The sequence below is a fragment of the Vigna unguiculata genome, chromosome 2 (genome assembly GCF_004118075.2).
Source record: "Vigna unguiculata cultivar IT97K-499-35 chromosome 2, ASM411807v1, whole genome shotgun sequence".
Taxonomy (NCBI): Eukaryota; Viridiplantae; Streptophyta; class Magnoliopsida; order Fabales; family Fabaceae; genus Vigna; species Vigna unguiculata.
The window spans coordinates 10,312,729-10,334,252 of NC_040280.1; the positions used below are offsets into that span (position 1 = coordinate 10,312,729).

The 21,524-nt window shown below is 45.3% G+C and overlaps 1 protein-coding gene across 1 annotated transcript; it reads right to left on the minus strand.

Annotated features, from left to right (window-relative positions):
• Nucleotides 1–650: 650 nt before the first annotated feature.
• Nucleotides 651–18,331, minus strand: LOC114174453 (loricrin-like). Its single transcript, XM_028059293.1, has 10 exons — nt 18,224–18,331; nt 17,763–18,123; nt 17,479–17,647; nt 16,797–16,942; nt 16,197–16,454; nt 3,293–3,490; nt 2,580–2,769; nt 2,293–2,494; nt 758–1,618; nt 651–659 (listed from the first exon to the last, which is right to left on the minus strand). Exons 1-10 carry the CDS (start codon nt 18,329–18,331, stop codon nt 651–653), a joined length of 2,502 nt encoding a protein of 833 aa, XP_027915094.1.
• Nucleotides 18,332–21,524: the final 3,193 nt, after the last annotated feature.

The following is a 21,524-nucleotide window of genomic DNA, read 5'->3' on the forward strand; positions in this document are numbered from 1 at the left end:
CACCATCACCCAGCACATCCACCAGCACCATCACCACCACAGCCACTAACCCTACAGGCACCACTACGACCACCGCGACGACCCCCATGTTGGCTACCATCACGACAACCACCACCACCACAACCACCGCCACCACCACAGCCACCACAATCACGACCACAACCACCGCCACCACCACCACCACCACTACCAACACCACCATAACCACCACAACCACTACCACCACCATAAACCCCACCACCACAGCCAACACCATCATAACCACCACAACCACCACAACCAGCACCACCACCACAACCAACGCCACCACCACCACCGCGATGGACACCACCACCATGACCACCAACACAACCGCCACCACGACCACCATCATCACAACCATCACCACAACCACCACAACCGCCACCCTAAACCATCATCCCCACCCCTACCACACCACGACCGCTATCACCACCACAACCACAACCAGCACCCCCACCATCACCACCACCACAACCATCACCACCACCACCACTACCTCCATTACGGCCAGCACCACCACCGCCACCACCAGGGCCACCAAGGCCACCACCACAACCACCACCACCACAACCACAAGCACCACCACCACCACCCCACTATCACCACAACTACCAAAATCATCACCATGGTCACCACCACTACAACCACCACCACTACCATAACCACGAACACAATCACCGCCACCACCAACACCGCCACTACCACCACCACCACCACCACCACCACCACCACCAACCCCACCACCACCACCATCAACATCCATCACCACCATTAAGCAACCACGACAACCACCACCACCACCATGGCTACTACAACCACCGCCATGGCCACCACCACCACCACCGCCACAACCTCCACAACGACCACCATGGCCAATAACACCACCACCACAACCACAACCACCACCACAACCACCACCATGTCCCCCAACACGGCGCCCACCACTTTTACCACCACCATCACCACCACCACCATCACCACTACTACCACAACAACCTCGGCCACCACGACAACCCCCACCACGGCCACCACCACCACCACCATCACCACCGCTACCACAACCCACCACCACTACCACCACAGCCACTAACCCCACTACCACCGCCATGACCACCGCCACACCCTTACATTGGCTACCATCACTATAACCACCACCACCACAACCACCGCCATCACCACAACCAACACCATCACGACCCCCACCACCACTACCACGACAATCACCACCACCACTACCACCATCCCCTCGAACACCACCACCGCCACCATAAAAAATACCACTACAACCACGACAACCATCGCCACCACCACCACCACCATCAACACAGCCAATACCACGACAACCACCACAACCACCACCACCATATCCAATGCCAGCACCACCACCATTGCGATGGACACCACCACCATGACCACCACCAGAACCGCCACCACGAGCACCACCATCACCACAACCACCACGGCAACCACCGTAAACAATCATCCTCACCCCTACGGCACCAGGACCACCATCACCACTACTACCACAACCACCACCACCACACGACAACCACCAACACCACCACACCCACGGAAACCACCACCATGGACACCACCACTACCACCACGGCCACCACCACCACCCTAAACACTAAACAACAAACCCTAAATCCTAAACCCCAAACCCTAAACCCTAAGCACTAAACCTTAAACCCTAAAACCTAAACCTTAAACCTTAAACCCTAAACTATAAACCCTGAACCATAAACACTAAATAGTAAAGCTTAACCATACACTTCGTCAACCACCACCACCACCATCACCACCACTATCACAACCACCACCACGACACCACCGCCTACACGACCACCACTACCATCACCATCACCACCACCACCACCACCGCGCTCACAACCACCACCACCACAACCTCCATCACCACCACCACCACAACCACCCTCAACAACAAACCATACACCCTTGACCTTAAGTACTGACCATAAACCTTAAACCCTAAACTCTAAACGTTAAACCTTAAAACCTAAAACCTAAACTCTAAACATTAAACCGTAAACGCTAAACCGTAAACCCTAAACAATAAACAATAAACATTAAACCCTAACCGTACACCCTAACCGTAAACCCTAAACCAGAAACATGAAACCTTAAGCCATAACCCTAAACCCTGAACTCTAAATCGTAAACTGTAAACCCTAAATCCTGACTCTTAAACCCTAAACCATACACCCTAAACCCTAAACCCAGAATCTTGAACCCTAAACTTCTTCTTACGAGACCAATCTGTAATCCGCCACCCCAACCACGATGACCAACACCACCACAACGGCCACCCCTACAGTAGCTACCACCACCACACCTACGGCCACCACCACCCCCACGACTACGACCCCCACCATCACAATAAGACCCACCATCACAACAAGACCCACCACCTCCACGACTACCACTACCACAACCACTACCACCACCACCACTACCACCACCACCATTACAACAACCACGACCACCATGGCCACCACCACCACGGCCACAACCACGACCACCATCACCACCGCTACCACAACCCACCACCACGACCACCATCACCACCGCTACCACAACCCACCACCACCACCGCTACACCCACAACTACCACCCCTACCATCACTTCCACCGCAACCACGACCTCCCCCACAACCACCATCATCACCACCACTACCACAATCACCACCACCACTACCACCACGAACTCCACCACGGCCACCAACACTACCACAACCACCACCACCACCACCACCACCACTACCACCACCACCACCACCAAAACCACCAAAACACTTAACACCACATCTACAAAAACCACCCCCACCACAACGACAATCACCACCACCACCACTTCCACTAAAGCCACCACCACCACAGCCAAAACCACCACCACCACCACCACCACCACGGCTACCACCACCACCACGTCCATCACCAGCACATCCACCAACACCCGCACCAGCACCAGCACCACAACCACCAACCCCACCACAACCACCATGACCACCGTCACGACACCCATCTTGGCTACCACCACTACAACCACCACCACCACAACCACTGTCACCACCACAACCACCACCATCACCACAACCACCGCCACCACCAGGACCACCAACCCCACCACCACAACGACCACCGTGGCCAACACCACCACCATCACAACCACAACCACCACCACAACCACCACCACGACCCCCACCACTTCCACCACCACCATCACCATCACCACCATCACCACCACTACCACAACCACCACTACCATTACAACCACCTCGACCACCACGACAACCCCCACCACGGCCACCACCACTACTACCATCACCACCGCTACCACAACCCACCACCACCACCGCAACCATGGCCACCCCTACCACCACGATCATCACCACCACTACCAATATCACCACCCACACCACCACGAACTCCGCCACGGCCACCACCACTACCATAACCATCAGCAGTGCCACCAGCTCCACCACCACCACCGCCACCACCACCACCACCACCATAACCACCACCAGTAGTAAGACCACCATAACACTAACCACCACAACTACAAAAACCACCACCACCACAACGACAATCACCATCACCACCACCACTTCCACCAAGGCCACCACCACTAATGAAGGATTATCTTGTTTCCTTTTAGAGTTATGAATATGGTGAAGTTGTTTAAGAAAGCTTTTTGAAAATTCCCACTGGACATTAAGATAGCATGCTATCTAGATGTGAAGGTTCATTTCTCAAGCTCATGAAAGGAAGAAGAGAGTTGGATTCAAGCTTAAACACACACGACAATAACAACACTAAAGAGCAAAATGAAAGAAGAAACAATAAAAATGGAAAGCATAGAAGATGAAGCATGGAAGAAGCACGCCACTCATAGGGGGGATCTAAGCCAACCAACCCTAGAGATGAGTGATGGTGCCGCCACTTGCAAGCAAGATAAGGCAAAGGTGAGTTCACTTCTAGGAAGGAGAGCTCACGAAAATTTAATGGTTGAAACACAATAGTTTAGAAACAAAATGATCAACCCTTTTACAAGACAAGGAGCACCCTTTAAATAGGAGTTCATAGGGGTCCTTTAGCAAATACAAAAACATGAAAAAGGATTAACTAGCAAACCCTAAACCTAATGTGAGAGTGAGTCTTGGCCAAGTGAAGGGAGATGATTGGTGGAGGCATTCCCATGAGGATTCTAGGCCAAAAGAGGAAGGAGACCAAGTGACCTTCTAAGGCATAAACCACACAAAGGGCAAAACATGTCTACTTTTGCTTTGCTTTATGCTTTTTGCTTTCCTCTCTCTTCCACTTCATCCAAGTGCTCCAATCACCAAGTGCCACCTAGCCAGCTCTACTTTCTCTCAATTACCTACAAAACAAGACAAACAAGGATTAGCATGTTGGTTTAAGTTAATCTAATCTTGGTCAAAGGTCAACTTTGGATTAAAGTCAACAAGTCAACCAAAATAAGTCAACTAGAAACCAACTTAGGGAATTCAAACTAAAGTAATGCAAAACAAAGATAAAGGTGATGGAATAGAAGACTCCCCTCTAGACATGCTTCTAGTGATCCTTCTTGAGGGAGCTTCTAAGGAGGTGGTCACGCCTTCATCATCCTCCCCTTCTTGGAGAGAATTCGACCACGAATTCTTAAACCATTCTTTGGGGAGGCCACCCTTGATGGCCATCACTTTTTCTTGGTCCACATGGACCCCATGTTGATTTATTTTGAAACCTAGGAAGATGACATGATCTATCCCAAACACACATTTCTCCATGTTAGCATACAAAGATGCTTTCCTTAAGTCTCTAACACACTCCTTAAATGATGCAAGTGGTCATCTTGAGACATACTATAAATGAGAATGTCATCAAAGTACACCACAACAACTTCCCTAAGAACTCTCTAAGAACATGGTGCATGAGTCTCATGAATGTACTAGGTGCATTGGTCAGCCAAAAGGCATGACTAACCACTCATATAATCCAAACTTAGTCTTGAAAGAGGTGTTCCATTCATCACCTTCTTTGATTCTAATTTGATTGTACCCACTCTTCAAGTCTATTTTGGAAAATATGGTTGCACCATGTAACTCATCAATCAAATCATCTAATCTAGGAATAGGATGCCTATACTTGATGGTTATGTTGTTGATAGCCCTACAACCTATGCACATTCTCCATGTTCCATCCTTTTTGGGGATAAGAATCACGGGCATTGCACAAGGACTCATGCTATGTTGCACCCACCCCTTTTCTAACAACTCATTCACTTGTTTTTGATTTCCTTAGCCTCCTCGGGACTAGTCCTATGGCTGGCCTATTAGGCAAAGATGAGCCTTGTATGAAATCAATTTGGTGTTCTATACCTCTTAGGGGTGGGACCCTTTGGAGGTTTTTGAAAAACATCTTTGAACTCATCTAAGACTAATGACAAGTCTAAGGGACATCTAGAGTGAGGGTTTTGGAAGGAGGGGGAAGATTCACTAGGATAAGCTAGGATGATGGGTTTTTGGGCAAGCATTACCTCTTCACCCCTTTGAGGGTGATCATGCTCTTCTTGGACTCATTGCCATGCCTTGCGCCTTCTTTTGCGCCTTCTCTTCTTTTCTTTCTTTATCATTTGCAATTGGTCCTCATTGACTTCTCTTGGTGAAAGAGGTAGTAATGTGATCTTTTGCCTTGGAAGCTAAATGTAAATTTGTTGGCATGGCCATCATGAAAAGCTTTCCTATCAAATTGCCATGGCCTTCCTAATAAAATGTGGGTTGCTTCCATGGGCACTAAGTCACATAATACCTCATCTTTGTAGTTTCCAATGGAGAAGTTAATAAGGACTTGTTTGTCCACTTTAATCTCACCTTCCTCACTAAGCCAAGAAAGCTTATAGGGCTTGGCATGAGGGATGGTTTTCAAGCCAAGCTTGTCCACAACCCTTGTGCTAGCCATATTAACACAACTTCCACTATCAATTATGAGGGAGCAAGTTTTGTTGTTGATTTGGCACCTTGAGTGAAAATATTTTCTCTTTGGTTTTCAAATTCTTTAGGCACTTGGCCTAGCATGCGCCTAACCACCAACAAACCTCCTTCATTAGGTTTGATTTCATCCTCACTTGAAGATTGGGAAGAAGTGTGGGAGGAAGAACTTTTAGGGGAGGGGGAGAAGAATGTTCACTTTCAACCTCTCCTTTAGGGTTCAAGATCATGTTTCCTCTTTGTTGGGCAATTTGAAGCAATGTGACCATAGCCCAAACACTTAAAACATTTGATGGAACTAGTTCTTGAACTTTGAGAAGAGTTTGCACTTTCATGGGAGGTTCTAGACGAATTAGTCCTAGGTGGGTGGTCTTTGGAAGGTGGTTTCTCATCCTTTCTTTCTTTTCCTTTCCAAGTTCTAGAGTAGTATTCATTGTATGAAGTATTCCTCTTGGCCTCTTGTTTCTTTTTCAATTGACTTTCAACTTTTAAGGCCAAGTGTAAAATTTTGTCAAGAGTGGAATACTCATACAACTCAACTACATCTTGAACTTCTCTTCTAAGACCACTCACAAATCTAGCTACCTTTTCTTCTTCACTTTCAAATTGGAGTCCTACTTTGAGAAGCATGGACTCCATCATTTTAAAATATTCATTCACACACATAGACCCTTGTTGAAGCCTTTGGAGCTTCAAAGAGTCTCCCTCCTATAGTAGGAGGAACAAATCTAGCGCGCATCAAAGTTTTAATGTCCATCCAAGAGGCCGCGGGTGGCTCTTGGTTAATATTGTCCATACACAATTGATGCCACCATGTCATGGCATAATCTTCAAATTCTAAAACTACTAAATCTACTTGTTCTTGATCACTAACTAAATGAATATTGAAGATTTGGTCCACTTTTTGCTCCCACTCTATGTAGAGGTTTGGATCATTCTCCCCCTTGAACTTTGGAATCTTGATTGGTGGAGGTTGTCTTTGTGGGAGTTGATTGCGCCTTCCACCACCATCATAGCCGTGTCTTCTTCTTCTTCCACCATGGCTAGAGTCCTCGGGAAGAGGACTCCTCCTTCTCCTCTCATCTTCCCTAAGCTCAAGTCTTTGGATGTGCTCTTGTAGGAAGATCTCACTTTGCCTCCTATCCGCCCTCAATTGGTCAAAAGTTTCTCTCCTACTCACTTCCATCTCACGTAAGATGTTGGCAAGGGTCATTTGTCACTTTCTTGGGCCATAGGAGTCACCATGGGAGGGGAATAAGGTGAGCCGACCCTCCTCTTCTTCTACCTCCAAGATTGGATCCATATTCATGTTCCTACACCAAATACTCACCAAAACCGAGACAAGGAAGAGGTTAGCTAACAAAAATTCAAACCCGAGACCAAGTGTGGTCTTCTCAAGCACCCAAGTGTTTTTGATCACACTCCAAAGCACACAAGCAAGGCTAGCACTCAAAAACCTTCCAAACAAGTGAAAACACCTTTAAAGAGATGAAAACCTTTTCAAAGCTCAAACAAGTGGCTCGGCCACAACACTCTAGGAAGACAAGGAAAAGAAAACTACTAAGACAAAACAAAGATTACCTAAAGACAAGCAAGCAAAGCTCAAAAAACAAGAAAGTTTAACTTCTAAGGAAACTTGTTTTTAAAGACAAAACTTGAACAAGACTAAAGCAATGAAAAGCACTTTCAAAGACTCTATGGAAAGCATTTGAACAAGCCAAGATTATACCTCAAATTATGCATACACCAAGAAAGATCATAACCAAGTTAAAGCATGGAACTAATTTGCCAATATCACCCAAAATCCAAGTATAAAATTTGGTAGCATAACACCTAGTAAAAATGGCCAAATGGATTCACCAAGCAACACATTAGCTCTCGGCCAAACTGTTTTTGGTCATGAAAATAATTTTTCTTTTCAAAACTAGGTACTTAAGATGATGAGAAGGATATTTTAGGGTGTCTTGAACACTTAGTTCCCAAAAAATTAGGTCAAAATCAATTTCAAGGAGCATACAACAACAAAAGGCATAGATCTCATGCAATAGCTCAAATACTTAGAAACAAGAACAAGAAAACTCAAAGAAGCATATGACAAGAGACTCAAGCATCCAAAGACATGTTATCCAACCACATTTAGGAGCAAAAGAGTCACAAAACCGAAGCCAAAATTGCCACAACATAACCTGAAAACGTTGTTTTTCGTATTCTCGGCAGCTCTGACCTTTGCTCACTCATTTGATCATAACTCTCTCCACAGAACTCCAAATGCGTTAATTCTTTTTTTGTTGGAAACTAGACTCACAGAGCTTTCTTTGATATAAAGAACGTTACTTTTGGACCACTGAGCTAGCTGCAGTATTTTTTTCAAAAACGCACACGTTGCTGCCAGCACTGTTTTTATGTGGACCATTCAAAGATAGCTACACAAGACAAGGTTAGAACATGAAAACACCATATTCAAGGACAACCAAAGCTCTAGATACCAAATGATGAAGGATTATCTTGTTCTTTTTAAGATTATTGAATATGGTGTGAGTTGATTAAGAAAGCTAAGTGAAATCCCCACTGGACATTAAGATAGCAAGCTATCTAGATGTGAAGGTTCCTTTCACAAAGCTCAAGAGAAGAAGATGATGGATTGATTCAAAACAAAAAGGAAATGGAAAGCACATAAACCATAGAAAACCAAGAACAATTAAAGGAAGAAGAAAACATAAAATGGAAAGGAAAGAAATGGTAAAAATGTGAGAAGCACGCCACTACAAGGCTAGGCTAGAAGCCATGGCAACCTTGAAGATGAGTGGATGTGTGCCGCCACTTGCTATGCAAGATAAGGCTTAAAAGTATTCACTCCCAAGGGAGGAAACTCTCACAAATGGTTGAGACACAAGAGTGTTTTTACTTCAAAATGTTCAACCCTTTTACATGTCTAGGAGCACCCCTTATATAGAAGAGTTTAGGGGCCTCTAAGCAAATAAAAGATACCTAAGGATGTCTCTACAAAAACCTAACCCTAGCTTCTAGAAACTAGGTCAAATAAGGTTACAAAAATGAGAGACAAAAGAGCTAACTATGGTGTGTGCAAGGCTAATTTCGTTCTAGCACAAAAGGAGACAAAGAATGTGTCTCATATGTCTCCAAAAAGTGGCCAAAGTGTGCTAAAAACAAAGGAGACCAAAGGTACATAGGTACACTTGCTTTATGCCTTTTACTTTATGCTTTATGCCTTTGCTTTACTCTCTCCTCCACATCATTTATGCTCCCCAATCACCATGCGCCACCTAGCATTGCTTTCTTACTCCTAATTAACCTACAAAGCAAATAAACATAGATTAGCATGTTGGCTTAAGTCAAGTCAACTATAGTCAACAAGTCAAACCTAGTCAAAGGTCAACAAGTCAACTAAAGTTGATTCAACTAAGTCAACTTAGGGAATCAAAAATAACAAACACAAATGAAAGGGATGAAGGATTAGTGAACTTCCTTTCTAAACATGCTTAGTCTTCTTAAGCATGTGCCTCCATCCTTGGTTGGGGTCAATCCTTCATCATCCTCCCCTTCTTGGAGAGAATTTGACCACAAATTCTTTAAGCCTTTGTAGATGGAGCTTGACTTGATTTGGGGGAGGATTTGCGCTCCCTTTTATGAGCTTTGTTCCATCCTTTCTAAGGGTATTACCCCTAGCTTTGGTTAGGCCATCTTTATTTTCTAGACTACTCTTCCTCTCTTGCTTATGCTTTGGGCCTTCCTTTTTGGCTTGGGAAGAGAAGGAAGAGTGATGCACATCTTGCTTTGGAAGAATTTTTTTGTAGGCAAGTAACACCTTGGTGAAAGCTTGCCCCTTTTCTTTTTCTTCTTTATCTTTTCTTATTATATTTCTATCCTTATTAACTTCTTGAGGTGATAGAGGTAGTAAAGTTGTCTTTTTCCCATTTTTGAAGAAAATGTATTGGTTGGTATGGCCATCATGTAAAGTTTGTTTATCAAATTGCCATGGCCTACCTAGTAAGATATGTGTGACTTCCATGGGAACAACATCACATAGCACCTCATCTTTGTAGCTTCCTATAGAGAAGTTAATTAGGACTTGTTTATTGACATCTATTTCTCCCTCTTTACTTATCCAAGCAAGCTTGTAGGGCTTAGCATGAGGAATGGTCTCTAAGCTAAGCTTTTCCACCAACCTTGTGCTAGCTACATTGGTACTACTTCCTCCATCAATAATTAGAGAGCAAACCCATTTGTTAATTTTGCATCTAGATTGAAAAATGTTTTCTCTTTGAGTTGGCTCAAGCTCACTTTGATCTTGACCTATCATGCGCCTTAATAACATAGGGTCTTTCTCAAAAATTTTAGTTTTACTAGAGGAAGAAGATTCTTTTGAAAGAGAATGGGGAGATGAGTGTTCACTTTCAACATCATTACTCTTCTTTAAGATCATGGTCCTTTTGGTTGGGCAATTTAAAGCAATGTGATTATAACCCAAACATTTAAAACATTTAATGGAACTTGATCTTTGAGAAGTGGAATGGTGAATGTGATCACTTGGTGACTTACTTTTACTTGGTGGTTCTTGATGAGAGTTAGAAGGGAACTTATCATGTTTCTTTTATCCTTTCCCTTCCATGAGTGACTAAAGTAGTGGTTGGGTGAGTAACTCTTCCTTGCCCTTCTTTTTCTTTTCAATTGAATTTCAATCCCAAGGGCAAGTGTGAAAACATTTTCAAGAGTGGAGTACTCATACAACTCTACTTGGTCTTGTATGTCTCTCCTAAGACCACTCACAAATCTTTTTATTTTCTCTTTGTTAGTTTCTTTTATTTCAACCCTACGCATTTGAGACTCTAATTCTTTAAAGTACTCACTCACACTCATAGAACCTTGGTGAAGCCTTTGGAGCTTCAAAAGAAGTTCCTTCCTATAGGAGGGAGGAACAAATCTAGCGCGCATAAGAGTTTTAATGTCCATCCAAGAAGCCGCGGGTGGCCCTTGGTCATAATTCTTACAAACTTTATGCCACCAAGTATTGGCATACTCCAAAAATCCTAAAACTACTAGATCAACTTGTGCTTGATCCTTTACATGATTTTCATTGAAAATTTGATCAACTTTAGCTTCCCAATCAAGGAAGATTTTGGGATCACTTCCACCATAGAACTTAGGAATCTTTGGAGTTTGCTTCTCTTGTGATGGGTTGCGCCTAGAATGCCCTCTTTTCCTAGCTCTCTTTCTTTCTCTAGCTTCAAGCCTTTGAATGTGCTCTTGGATTCTTAGGTCACTTTGCTCCTTGTCTTTTCTCAATTGTTCAAAGGCCTCCTTCCTAGACAACTCCAAATCCCGAAGCAATCTCATCAATGTATTGTTTTTGTTTGGTGTAGGTGCATTTGATGAACTTGCCATGATTCCTACAACAAAAACACTCAAATCCGAGACAAAATAAATGGATTAGAGGTTAGACAACATGAAAACCGAGACCAAATCCAACCCAAATTGTAACCCAAGTGTTTAGATCACTCTCCCAAAGTAACAAGGCAAGGCTAGCACTCAAAATCCACCAAAGGAGTGAAGCAAACACTTTTAAAAACTTGTTCAAAACCTTTCAAATGCAAGACAAGTGATTCGGCCACAACATCCCAAGAGTTTCAAGAAAAGAAAACTACTAAGACACAACAAAGAACACCTAGTGACAAGCAAGAAAAGCACAAAAACAAGAAAGTTTAACTTCTAAGGAAATTTTGTTTTAAAGACAAAACTTGAACAAGACTAAAGCAATGAAAAACACTTTTAAAGACTCTATGGAAAGCATTTGAACAAGCCAAGATTATACCTCAAATTATGCATACACCAAGAAAGATCATAACCAAGTTAAAGCATGGAACTAATTTGCCAATATCACCCAAAATCCAAGTATAAAATTTGGTAGCATAACACCTAGTAAAAATGGCCAAATGGATTCACCAAGCAACACATTAGCTCTTGGCCAAACTGTTTTTGGTCATGAAAATAATTTTTCTTTTCAAAACTAGGTACTTAAGATGATGAGAAGGATATTTTAGGGTGTCTTGAACACTTAGTTCCTTAAAAATTAGGTCAAAATCAATTTCAAGGAGCATGCTACAACAAAAGGCATAGATCTCATGCAATAGCTCAAATACTTAGAAACAAGAATAAGAAAACTCAAAGAAGCATATGACATATGACTCAAGCAAAAGTTAGACACATTTAAAGACTCAACATGACATACACAAAGACACAAACATGTAGCTATCATGCATTTAAACTCATGGATTTGAGGCTCAAAGACTAAGCATCCAAAGACATGTTATCCAACCACATTTAGGAGTAAGAAGAGTAACAAAAAAAGCCAAAACTGCCCAACATAACCTGAAAAACGTTGATTCTCGGCAGCTCTGACCTTTGCTCACTATTTCAATCATAACTCTCTCCACAGAACTCCAAATGCATTGGTTCTTTTTTTGTTAAAACTAGACTCACAGAGCTTTCTTTTGACATCAAGAACGTAATTTTTGGACCACTGAGCAGGTGCAGTTTAATCTTTTAAAATCGTGAACAGTTTCTGCCAGCATTGTTTTTATGTGGACCATTCAAAGATAGCTACACAAGACAAGGTTAGAACATGAAAACACCATATTCAAGACAACCAGCTCTAGATACCAAATGATGAAGGATTATCTTGTTCTTTTAAGATTATTGAATATGGTGTGAGTTGATTAAGAAAGCTAAGTGAAATCCCCACTGGACATTAAGATAGCAAGCTATCTAGATGTGAAGGTTCCTTTCACAAAGCTCAAGAGAAGAAGATGATGGATTGATTCAAAAAAAAGGAAATGGAAAGCACATAAACCATAGAAAACCAAGAACAATTAAAGGAAGAAGAAAACATAAAATGGAAAGGAAAGAAATGGTAAAAATGTGAGAAGCACGCCACTACAAGGCTAGGCTAGAAGCCATGGCAACCTTGAAGATGAGTGGATGTGTGCCGCCACTTGCTATGCAAGATAAGGCTTAAAAGTATTCACTCCCAAGGGAGGAAACTCTCACAAATGGTTGAGACACAAGAGTGTTTTTACTTCAAAATGTTCAACCCTACACATTTGAGACTCTAATTCTTTAAAGTACTCACTCACACTCATAGGACCTTGGTGAAGCCTTTGGAGCTTCAAAAGAAGTTCCTTCCTATAGGAGGGAGGAACAAATCTAGCGCGCATAAGAGTTTTAATGTCCATCAAGAAGCCGCGGGTGGCCCTTGGTCATAATTCTTACAAACTTTATGCCACCAAGTATTGGCATACTCCAAAAATCCTAAAACTACTAGATCAACTTGTGTTTGATCCTTTACATGATTTTCATTGAAAATTTGATCAACTTTAGCTTCCCAATCAAGGAAGACTTTGCGATCACTTCCTCCATAGAACTTAGGAATCTTTGGAGTTTGCTTCTCTTGTGATGGGTTGCGCCTAGAATGCCCTCTTTTCCTAGCCTCTCTTTCTTGCTCTTTAGCTTCAAGCCTTTGAATGTGCTCTTGGATTCTTAGGTCACTTTGCTCCTTGTCTTTCTCAATTGTTCAAAGGCCTCTTCCTAGACAACTCCAAATCCGAAGCAATCTCATCAATGTATTTTTTTTTTGGTGTAGGTGCATTTGATGAACTTGCCATGATTCCTACAACAAAAACACTCAAATCCGAGACAAAATAAATGGATTAGGGTTAGACAACATGAAAATCGAGACCAAATCCAACCCAAAATGCAACCCAAGTGTTTAGATCACACTCCCAAAGTAACAAGGCAAGGCTAGCACTCAAAATCCACCAAAGGAGTGAAGCAAACACTTTTAAAAACTTGTTCAAAACCTTTCAAATGCAAGACAAGTGATTCGGCCACAACACCCAAGAGTTTCAAGAAAAGAAAACTACTAAGACAAAACAAAGAACACCTAGTGACAAGCAAGAAAAGCACAAAAACAAGGAAAGCTAAACTCTAAGGAAAGAAAAATTTGGTGACAAAACTTTGAACAAGACTAACAAGAAAAGCAAATTTTAAGACTCTATGGAAAGTACTTGACAAGCATCTTCAAGTCTTAAATCATGCATACACCAAGAAAGATCATAACCAAGTTAAAGCATGGAACTAATTAGCCAATATCACCCAATTCTCAAGTATGAAAACTAGTAGCATAACACCTAGTGAAAAACACACTTTTAGTTCACCAAGGAGCAAGGTTGCTCTGGTTTTTAGGCAAAAATTGGTGCAAATTTTCTTCTTTCACAACTAGTTTCATAAAATGGTAGAAAGAGTTTTAGGTGGCTTGGACACTTAGTTCCTCAAGTTTTAGGCCAAAATCAATTTCATGGAGCATACATCAAGCAAGACATAAAGTGAAAGCAAGATTCAAATACTTGGAAAAACAAGAATAAGAAAACTTCAAGCTAACATATGACATATGACTCAAGCAAAAGTTAGGCACATTTAAAGACTCAAACATGTAGCTATCATGCATTTAAACTTTTGGAAATGAAGGTCAATGATTAAGCACACAAAGACATGTTATCCAACAACATTTAGGAGTAAGAAGAGTAACAAAACAGTAGCCAAAACTGTCCAACATAACCTGAAAAACGTTGATTCGCGGTGATCTCGGCAGCTCTGACCTTTGCTCACTATTTCAATCATAACTCTCTCCACAGAACTCCAAATGCATTGGTTCTTTTTTGTTAAAAACTAGACTAACAGAGCTTTCTTTGGACATCAAGAACGTAATTTTTGGACCACTGAGCAGGTGCAGTTTAATCTTTTAAAATCGTGAACAGTTTCTGCCAGCATTGTTTTTATGTGAACCATTAAAAGATAGCTACACAAGACAAGGTTAGAACATGAAAACACCATATTCAAGGACAACCAAAGCTCTAGATACCAAATGATGAAGGATTATCTTGTTTCCTTTTAGAGTTATGAATATGGTGAAGTTGTTTAAGAAAGCTTTTTGAAAATTCCCACTGGACATTAAGATAGCATGCTATCTAGATGTGAAGGTTCATTTCTCAAGCTCATGAAAGGAAGAAGAGAGTTGGATTCAAGCTTAAACACAACGACAATAACAACACTAAAGAGCAAAATGAAAGAAGAAACAATAAAAATGGAAAGCATAGAAGATGAAGCATGGAAGAAGCACGCCACTCATAGGGGGGATCTAAGCCAACCAACCCTAGAGATGAGTGATGGTGCCGCCACTTGCAAGCAAGATAAGGCAAAGGTGAGTTCACTTCTAGGAAGGAGAGCTCACGAAAATTTAATGGTTGAAACACAATAGTTTAGAAACAAAATGATCAACCCTTTTACAAGACAAGGAGCACCCTTTAAATAGGAGTTCATAGGGGTCCTTTAGCAAATACAAAAACATGAAAAAGGATTAACTAGCAAACCCTAAACCTAATGTGAGAGTGAGTCTTGGCCAAGTGAAGGGAGATGATTGGTGGAGGCATTCCCATGAGGATTCTAGGCCAAAAGAGGAAGGAGACCAAGTGACCTTCTAAGGCATAAACCACAAAGGCAAAAGGAGACAAGGTACATGTCTACTTTTGCTTTTGCTTTATGCTTTTTGCTTTCCTCTCTCTTCCACTTCATCCAAGTGCTCCAATCACCAAGTGCCACCTAGCCATGCTCTACTTTCTCTTAATTACCTACAAAACAAGACAAACAAGGATTAGCATGTTGGTTTAAGTTAATCTAATCTTGGTCAAAGGTCAACTTTGGATCAAAGTCAACAAGTCAACTAGAAACCAACTTAGGGAATTCAAACTAAAGTAATGCAAAACAAAGATAAAGGTGATGGAATAGAAGACTCCCCTCTAGACATGCTTCTAGTGATCCTTCTTGAGGGAGCTTCTAAGGAGGTGGTCACGCCTTCATCAACCACCACAACCAAAACCCCACCACCACCACCACCACGGCTACCACCACCACCACGTCCATCACCAGCACATCCATCAGCACCACCACCAGCACCACCACCACAGCCACCAACCTCACGACCATCACCACCACCACGACTACCACCACCATCACAACCACCACCACCACCACAACCACCACCATGGCCTACAACACCACCACCACAACCACTACCACAACCACAATGACCACCACGACCACCACCACGGCCACCACCCTGAACAATCATCGCCACCCCTACCACACCCTGACCACTATCACCACTACCACCATAACCATCACCCCCACCATCACCACCACCACATCCACCACTACCACGACCACCAGCTCCACTACGACCAGCACCAGAACCGCCACCACCAAGGCCACTAAGGCCATAACCACGACCACCATCACCACCGCTACCACAACCCACCACCACCACCACCACCACGACCACCATCACCACCGCTACCACAACCCACCACCACCACCGCTACACCCACGACTACCACCCTACCATCACCTCCACCGCAACCACGACCTCCCCCACAACCACCATCATCACCACCAATACCACAATCACCACCACCACTACCACCACGAACTCCACCACGGCCACCACCACTACCACAACCACCACCACCACCTCCACCACCACCACTACCACCACCACCACCACCAAAACCACCACAACACTTACCACCACAACTACAAAAAGCACCCCACCACAACGACAATCACCACCACCACTTCCACTAAAGCCACCACCACCACAACCAAAACCACCACCACCACCACCACCACAGCTACCACCACCACCACGTCCATCACCAGCACATCCACCAGCACCAGCACCAGCACCAGTACCACAGCCACCAACCCCACGACAACCACCATGACCACCGTCACGACACCCATGTTGGCTACCACCACTACAACCACCACCACCACAACCACTGTCACCACCACAACTACCACCATCACCACAACCCCCGCCACCACCAGGACCACCAACCCCACCACCAGAACGACCACCATGGCCAACACCACCACCACCACAACCACAACCACCACCACAACCACCACCACGACCCCCAACACGACCCCTACCACTTCCACCACCACCATCACCACCACCACCATCACCACCACTACCACAACCACCACTACCATTACAACCACCTCGGCCACCACGACAACCCCCACCACGGCCACCACCACCACCACCATCACCACCGCTACTACAACCCACCACCACCACCACTACACCCATGGCCACCAACCCTACCACCACCTCCACCGCAACCATGGCCACCCCCACCACCACGATCATCACCACCACTACCAATATCACCACCATTACCACCACGAACTCCGCCACGGCCACCACCACTACCATAACCATCACCAGCACCACCAGCTCCACCACCACCACCGCCACCACCACCACCACCACCGCCATAACCACCAGCAGTAGCAAGACCACCATAACCTAACCACCACAACTACAAAAACCACCACCACCACAACGACAATCACCATCACCACCACCACTTCTACCAAGGCCACCACCACCACGTCCATCACCAGCACATCCATCAGCACCACCACCAGCACCACCACCACAGCCACCAACCTCACGACCATCACCACCACCACGACTACCACCACCATCACAACCACCACCACCACCACAACCACCACCATGGCCAACAACACCACCACCACAACCACTACCACAACCACAACGACCACCACGACCACCACCACGGCTACCACCACCACCACGGCCATCACCAGGACATCCACCAGCACCAGCACCAGCACCACCACAGCCACCAACCCCACGACCACTACCACGACCACTGCCACGACACCCATGTCGGCTACCACCACCACAGCCACTACCACCACAACCACCACCACCACGATAACAATTGCTACGACCACCACCACCGGGATGGACACCACTATCTTGACCACCACCACAACTGCCACCACGACCACCACCATCACCACCATCACCACATCCACCACGGCCACCACCCTGAACAATCATCGCCACCCCTACCACACCCTGACCACTATCACCACCACCATAACCATCACCCCCACCATCACCGCCACCACATCCCCACTACCACGACCACCAGCTCCACTACGGCCAACATCAAAACCGCCACCACCAAGGCCACCAAGGCCATAACCACAACCACCACCACCACTACCACAAGCACCACCAACACCACCAACACCACCAAGGCCACATAGGCCACCGCCACAACCACCACCACCACAACCGCCAGCACGACCACCAGCATCACCACTACCACCACCACCACCATCCCCTCCACCACCACCCCCACCACCACCATCAACACAGCCAACACCACCACAACCACCACCACAACCACAAGCGATGGACACCACCACCATGACCACCGCCACAACTGCCACCACTACCATCACCATCACACCATCACCACAACCACCACGGCCATCAGCCTGAACAATCATCCTGACCCTACGACACCACGACCACTATCACCACCATCACCATAACCACCACCGTAAACCATCACCACCACCACCTCCACTCTGACCAGCATCACAACCGCCACGACCAAGGCCACCAAGGCCACCACCACAACTACCACCACCTGAACTACAAGCACCACCACCTCCACCTCCACCATCATCACCTCAACTACAATAATCACAACCATGATCACCACCACTACGACCACCACCACTACCATAACCACCAACACAATCACCGCCACCACTACCAACACCGCCACTACCACCACAACCACCACCATAAACCCCACCACCACACCCTCCACATCCACTACCACCACAAAACCACCACGGCCACCACCACAACCACCATGGCTACCACAACCACTGCTTTGGCCACCACCACTACCACCACCACCACCACTACAACCACCATAACTAACACCACCACAACCACAACAACCACCACAACCACCAGCACCACCACTGCCACCACAACCAATGCCACCACTGCCACCGCGATGGACACCACAACAACTGCCACCTCGACCACCACCATCACCATGACCACCACCACAACCGCCACCATGACCACCACCATCACAACCATCACTACTGCAACCACAACCCCCACTATCACCACCACCACTACATCCACTACGGCCAGCACAACCACCGCCACCACCAAGGCCACGAAGGCCACCACCACAACCACCACCACCATAACTACAAGCAGCACCACCACCACACCATCACCACAACTACCATATTTACCACCACGGTCACCACAACTACGGCCACCACCACTACCATAACCACGAACACAATCACCGCCACCAGCACCAACAACGCCACTACCCCCACCACCACCACCACTAAACCCAGCACCACCACACCACCACCACCACCATGGCTACCACAACCACCGCCATGGCCACCACCACCACAACCACAACCTCCACAACGACCACTATGGCCAACACCACCACCACAACCATAACCACCACCACCACCAAAACCACGACCCCAACATGGCCTTCACTACTTCCACCACCACCACCACAATCACCACCACTACCACAACCACCACCATCACACCACCGCCTCCACGACTACAACTGCCACCACCACCATTACGACCACCACCACCCCCACTGCGGCCACCACCACCACCATCCTGGCCATCCCAACAACCACCACGACCACCACCACCACCCTCAACAACAAACCATATATCATAGACCTTAAGTAGTGACCATAAACCTTAAACCCTAAACTCTAAACCTTAAACCTTAAACCCTAAAACTCTAAACTCTAAGCATTAAACCGTAAACGCTAAACCCTAAACAATAAACACTAAACACTAAACCCTAACCGTAAACACTAAACTAGAAACCTGAAACCTTAAGCCATAAAGCCTAAACCCTAAACCATAAACCCTAAACCCTGAATCTTTAATGGTGAACCCTGAACCATAAACCCTAAACCATAAACCTTGAATCTTGAACCCTAAACTTGTTCTTACGAGACCAAACTGTAATCCATCACCCCAACCACGACCACCGCCACCACCACCACGGCCACCCCCACAACAGCCACCACCACCACACCCACGACCACCACCACCCCCACGACCAAGACCCCCACCATCACAACAAGACCCACCACTTCCACGGTTACAACCACCACAACCACTACCACCACTACCATTACAACCACCACAACCACCACTGCCACCCTCACCACGGCCACCACCACCACACCCATCACCACTGAATCCACAACCCACCACCACCCATCACTACCGATTGAATCTCGCAGAAAACGAGGGAAAACGCAGCAGATTGGTTCGTGTATGGTGTTTAGGCTCGAATCTCACTGGTTTCAGAAACCCTAAGAGGTAAAAACCTAATCTAGGGTTTGGGTGAGCTGATGAACGATGGGAGTGATCTCTACCGGAATTCTCATTCATCAAAGCTGAATTTTACAATGAAATGGTTTGCCCTTTATAAAAGAAGGCAACCGAAAAAATCAAAACAAGAACGCCGTCAAACATAACCCTAACGGCGAGAAGGGAAGCAAAGCGTGAATGAAAGAATGAAAACCCTATCATGGTTTGAACCCTAGCAGCTAAGGGTTGATACGGACTTTGGTGGCACAATTGAAGGAGGACCCTAACGAAGAATCTAACGACGCTTCAAGAGAAACACGACTCAGATATGTGGCCCGCGTGATGCATGATGATGAAATGTGAAGATGTGCCACTGTTCAGAACCCTAACGGCATGCTCCCAACGAGTGAGATGTGGAAGACGTGTGAAGGTATGGGCCGTATGTTGGAAACACTGGCAGGCATATGAATTGGCTCGTGTCGTGTTGGTTGCAACAAGGATGTGGTGCTGAAATAAATTGGGCTGCTACGTGCAGGCCCAATTGACGCTGCTGTTGGAGTAAAGTTGTGGTCAGCGTGGTGGAGGACGGATCACTTGCAGCAACATAAGGCTATGGCCACGCGCAAGTAAGTTTGGGTCGCAGCTAAAAAACGGACGGATGCAGGCCCAATGTTGATATTGAAAGAATTGATTTGAGAAGTAATGCAGATTGGGCTTAAGCCCAATGTCACTTTAAAAGCTGAATCATGCGTGAATAATCATGGCTGGCCTGCAACACATCAAGGCTCAATCTCGACAGATTTTAAAGGCTGCATTTAACAAAATAACCCAATTAGACAAACTTTATTTAAATAAAAATAAAAGAAATTATAAGAAATTAAAAATAATAGGCCTAGGGGTTGGCCCAATGCTATAAGCCTTATTGAGGTCACATCATCCCCTCCCCCTTGAAGAGGATCTGTCCTCAGATCTAGAGGGTTATTAAAGGCTCACAGCAACCAAAATAATAGTACCACCAGGATCAAAAACAAATATGCAATAGTCATCAAATAAAATTGAATTAAAATCATAAAGACCAAGCAGTAAAATTGGATGGAAAATTTGTGAAAATGGGCTTTTGAAGATTG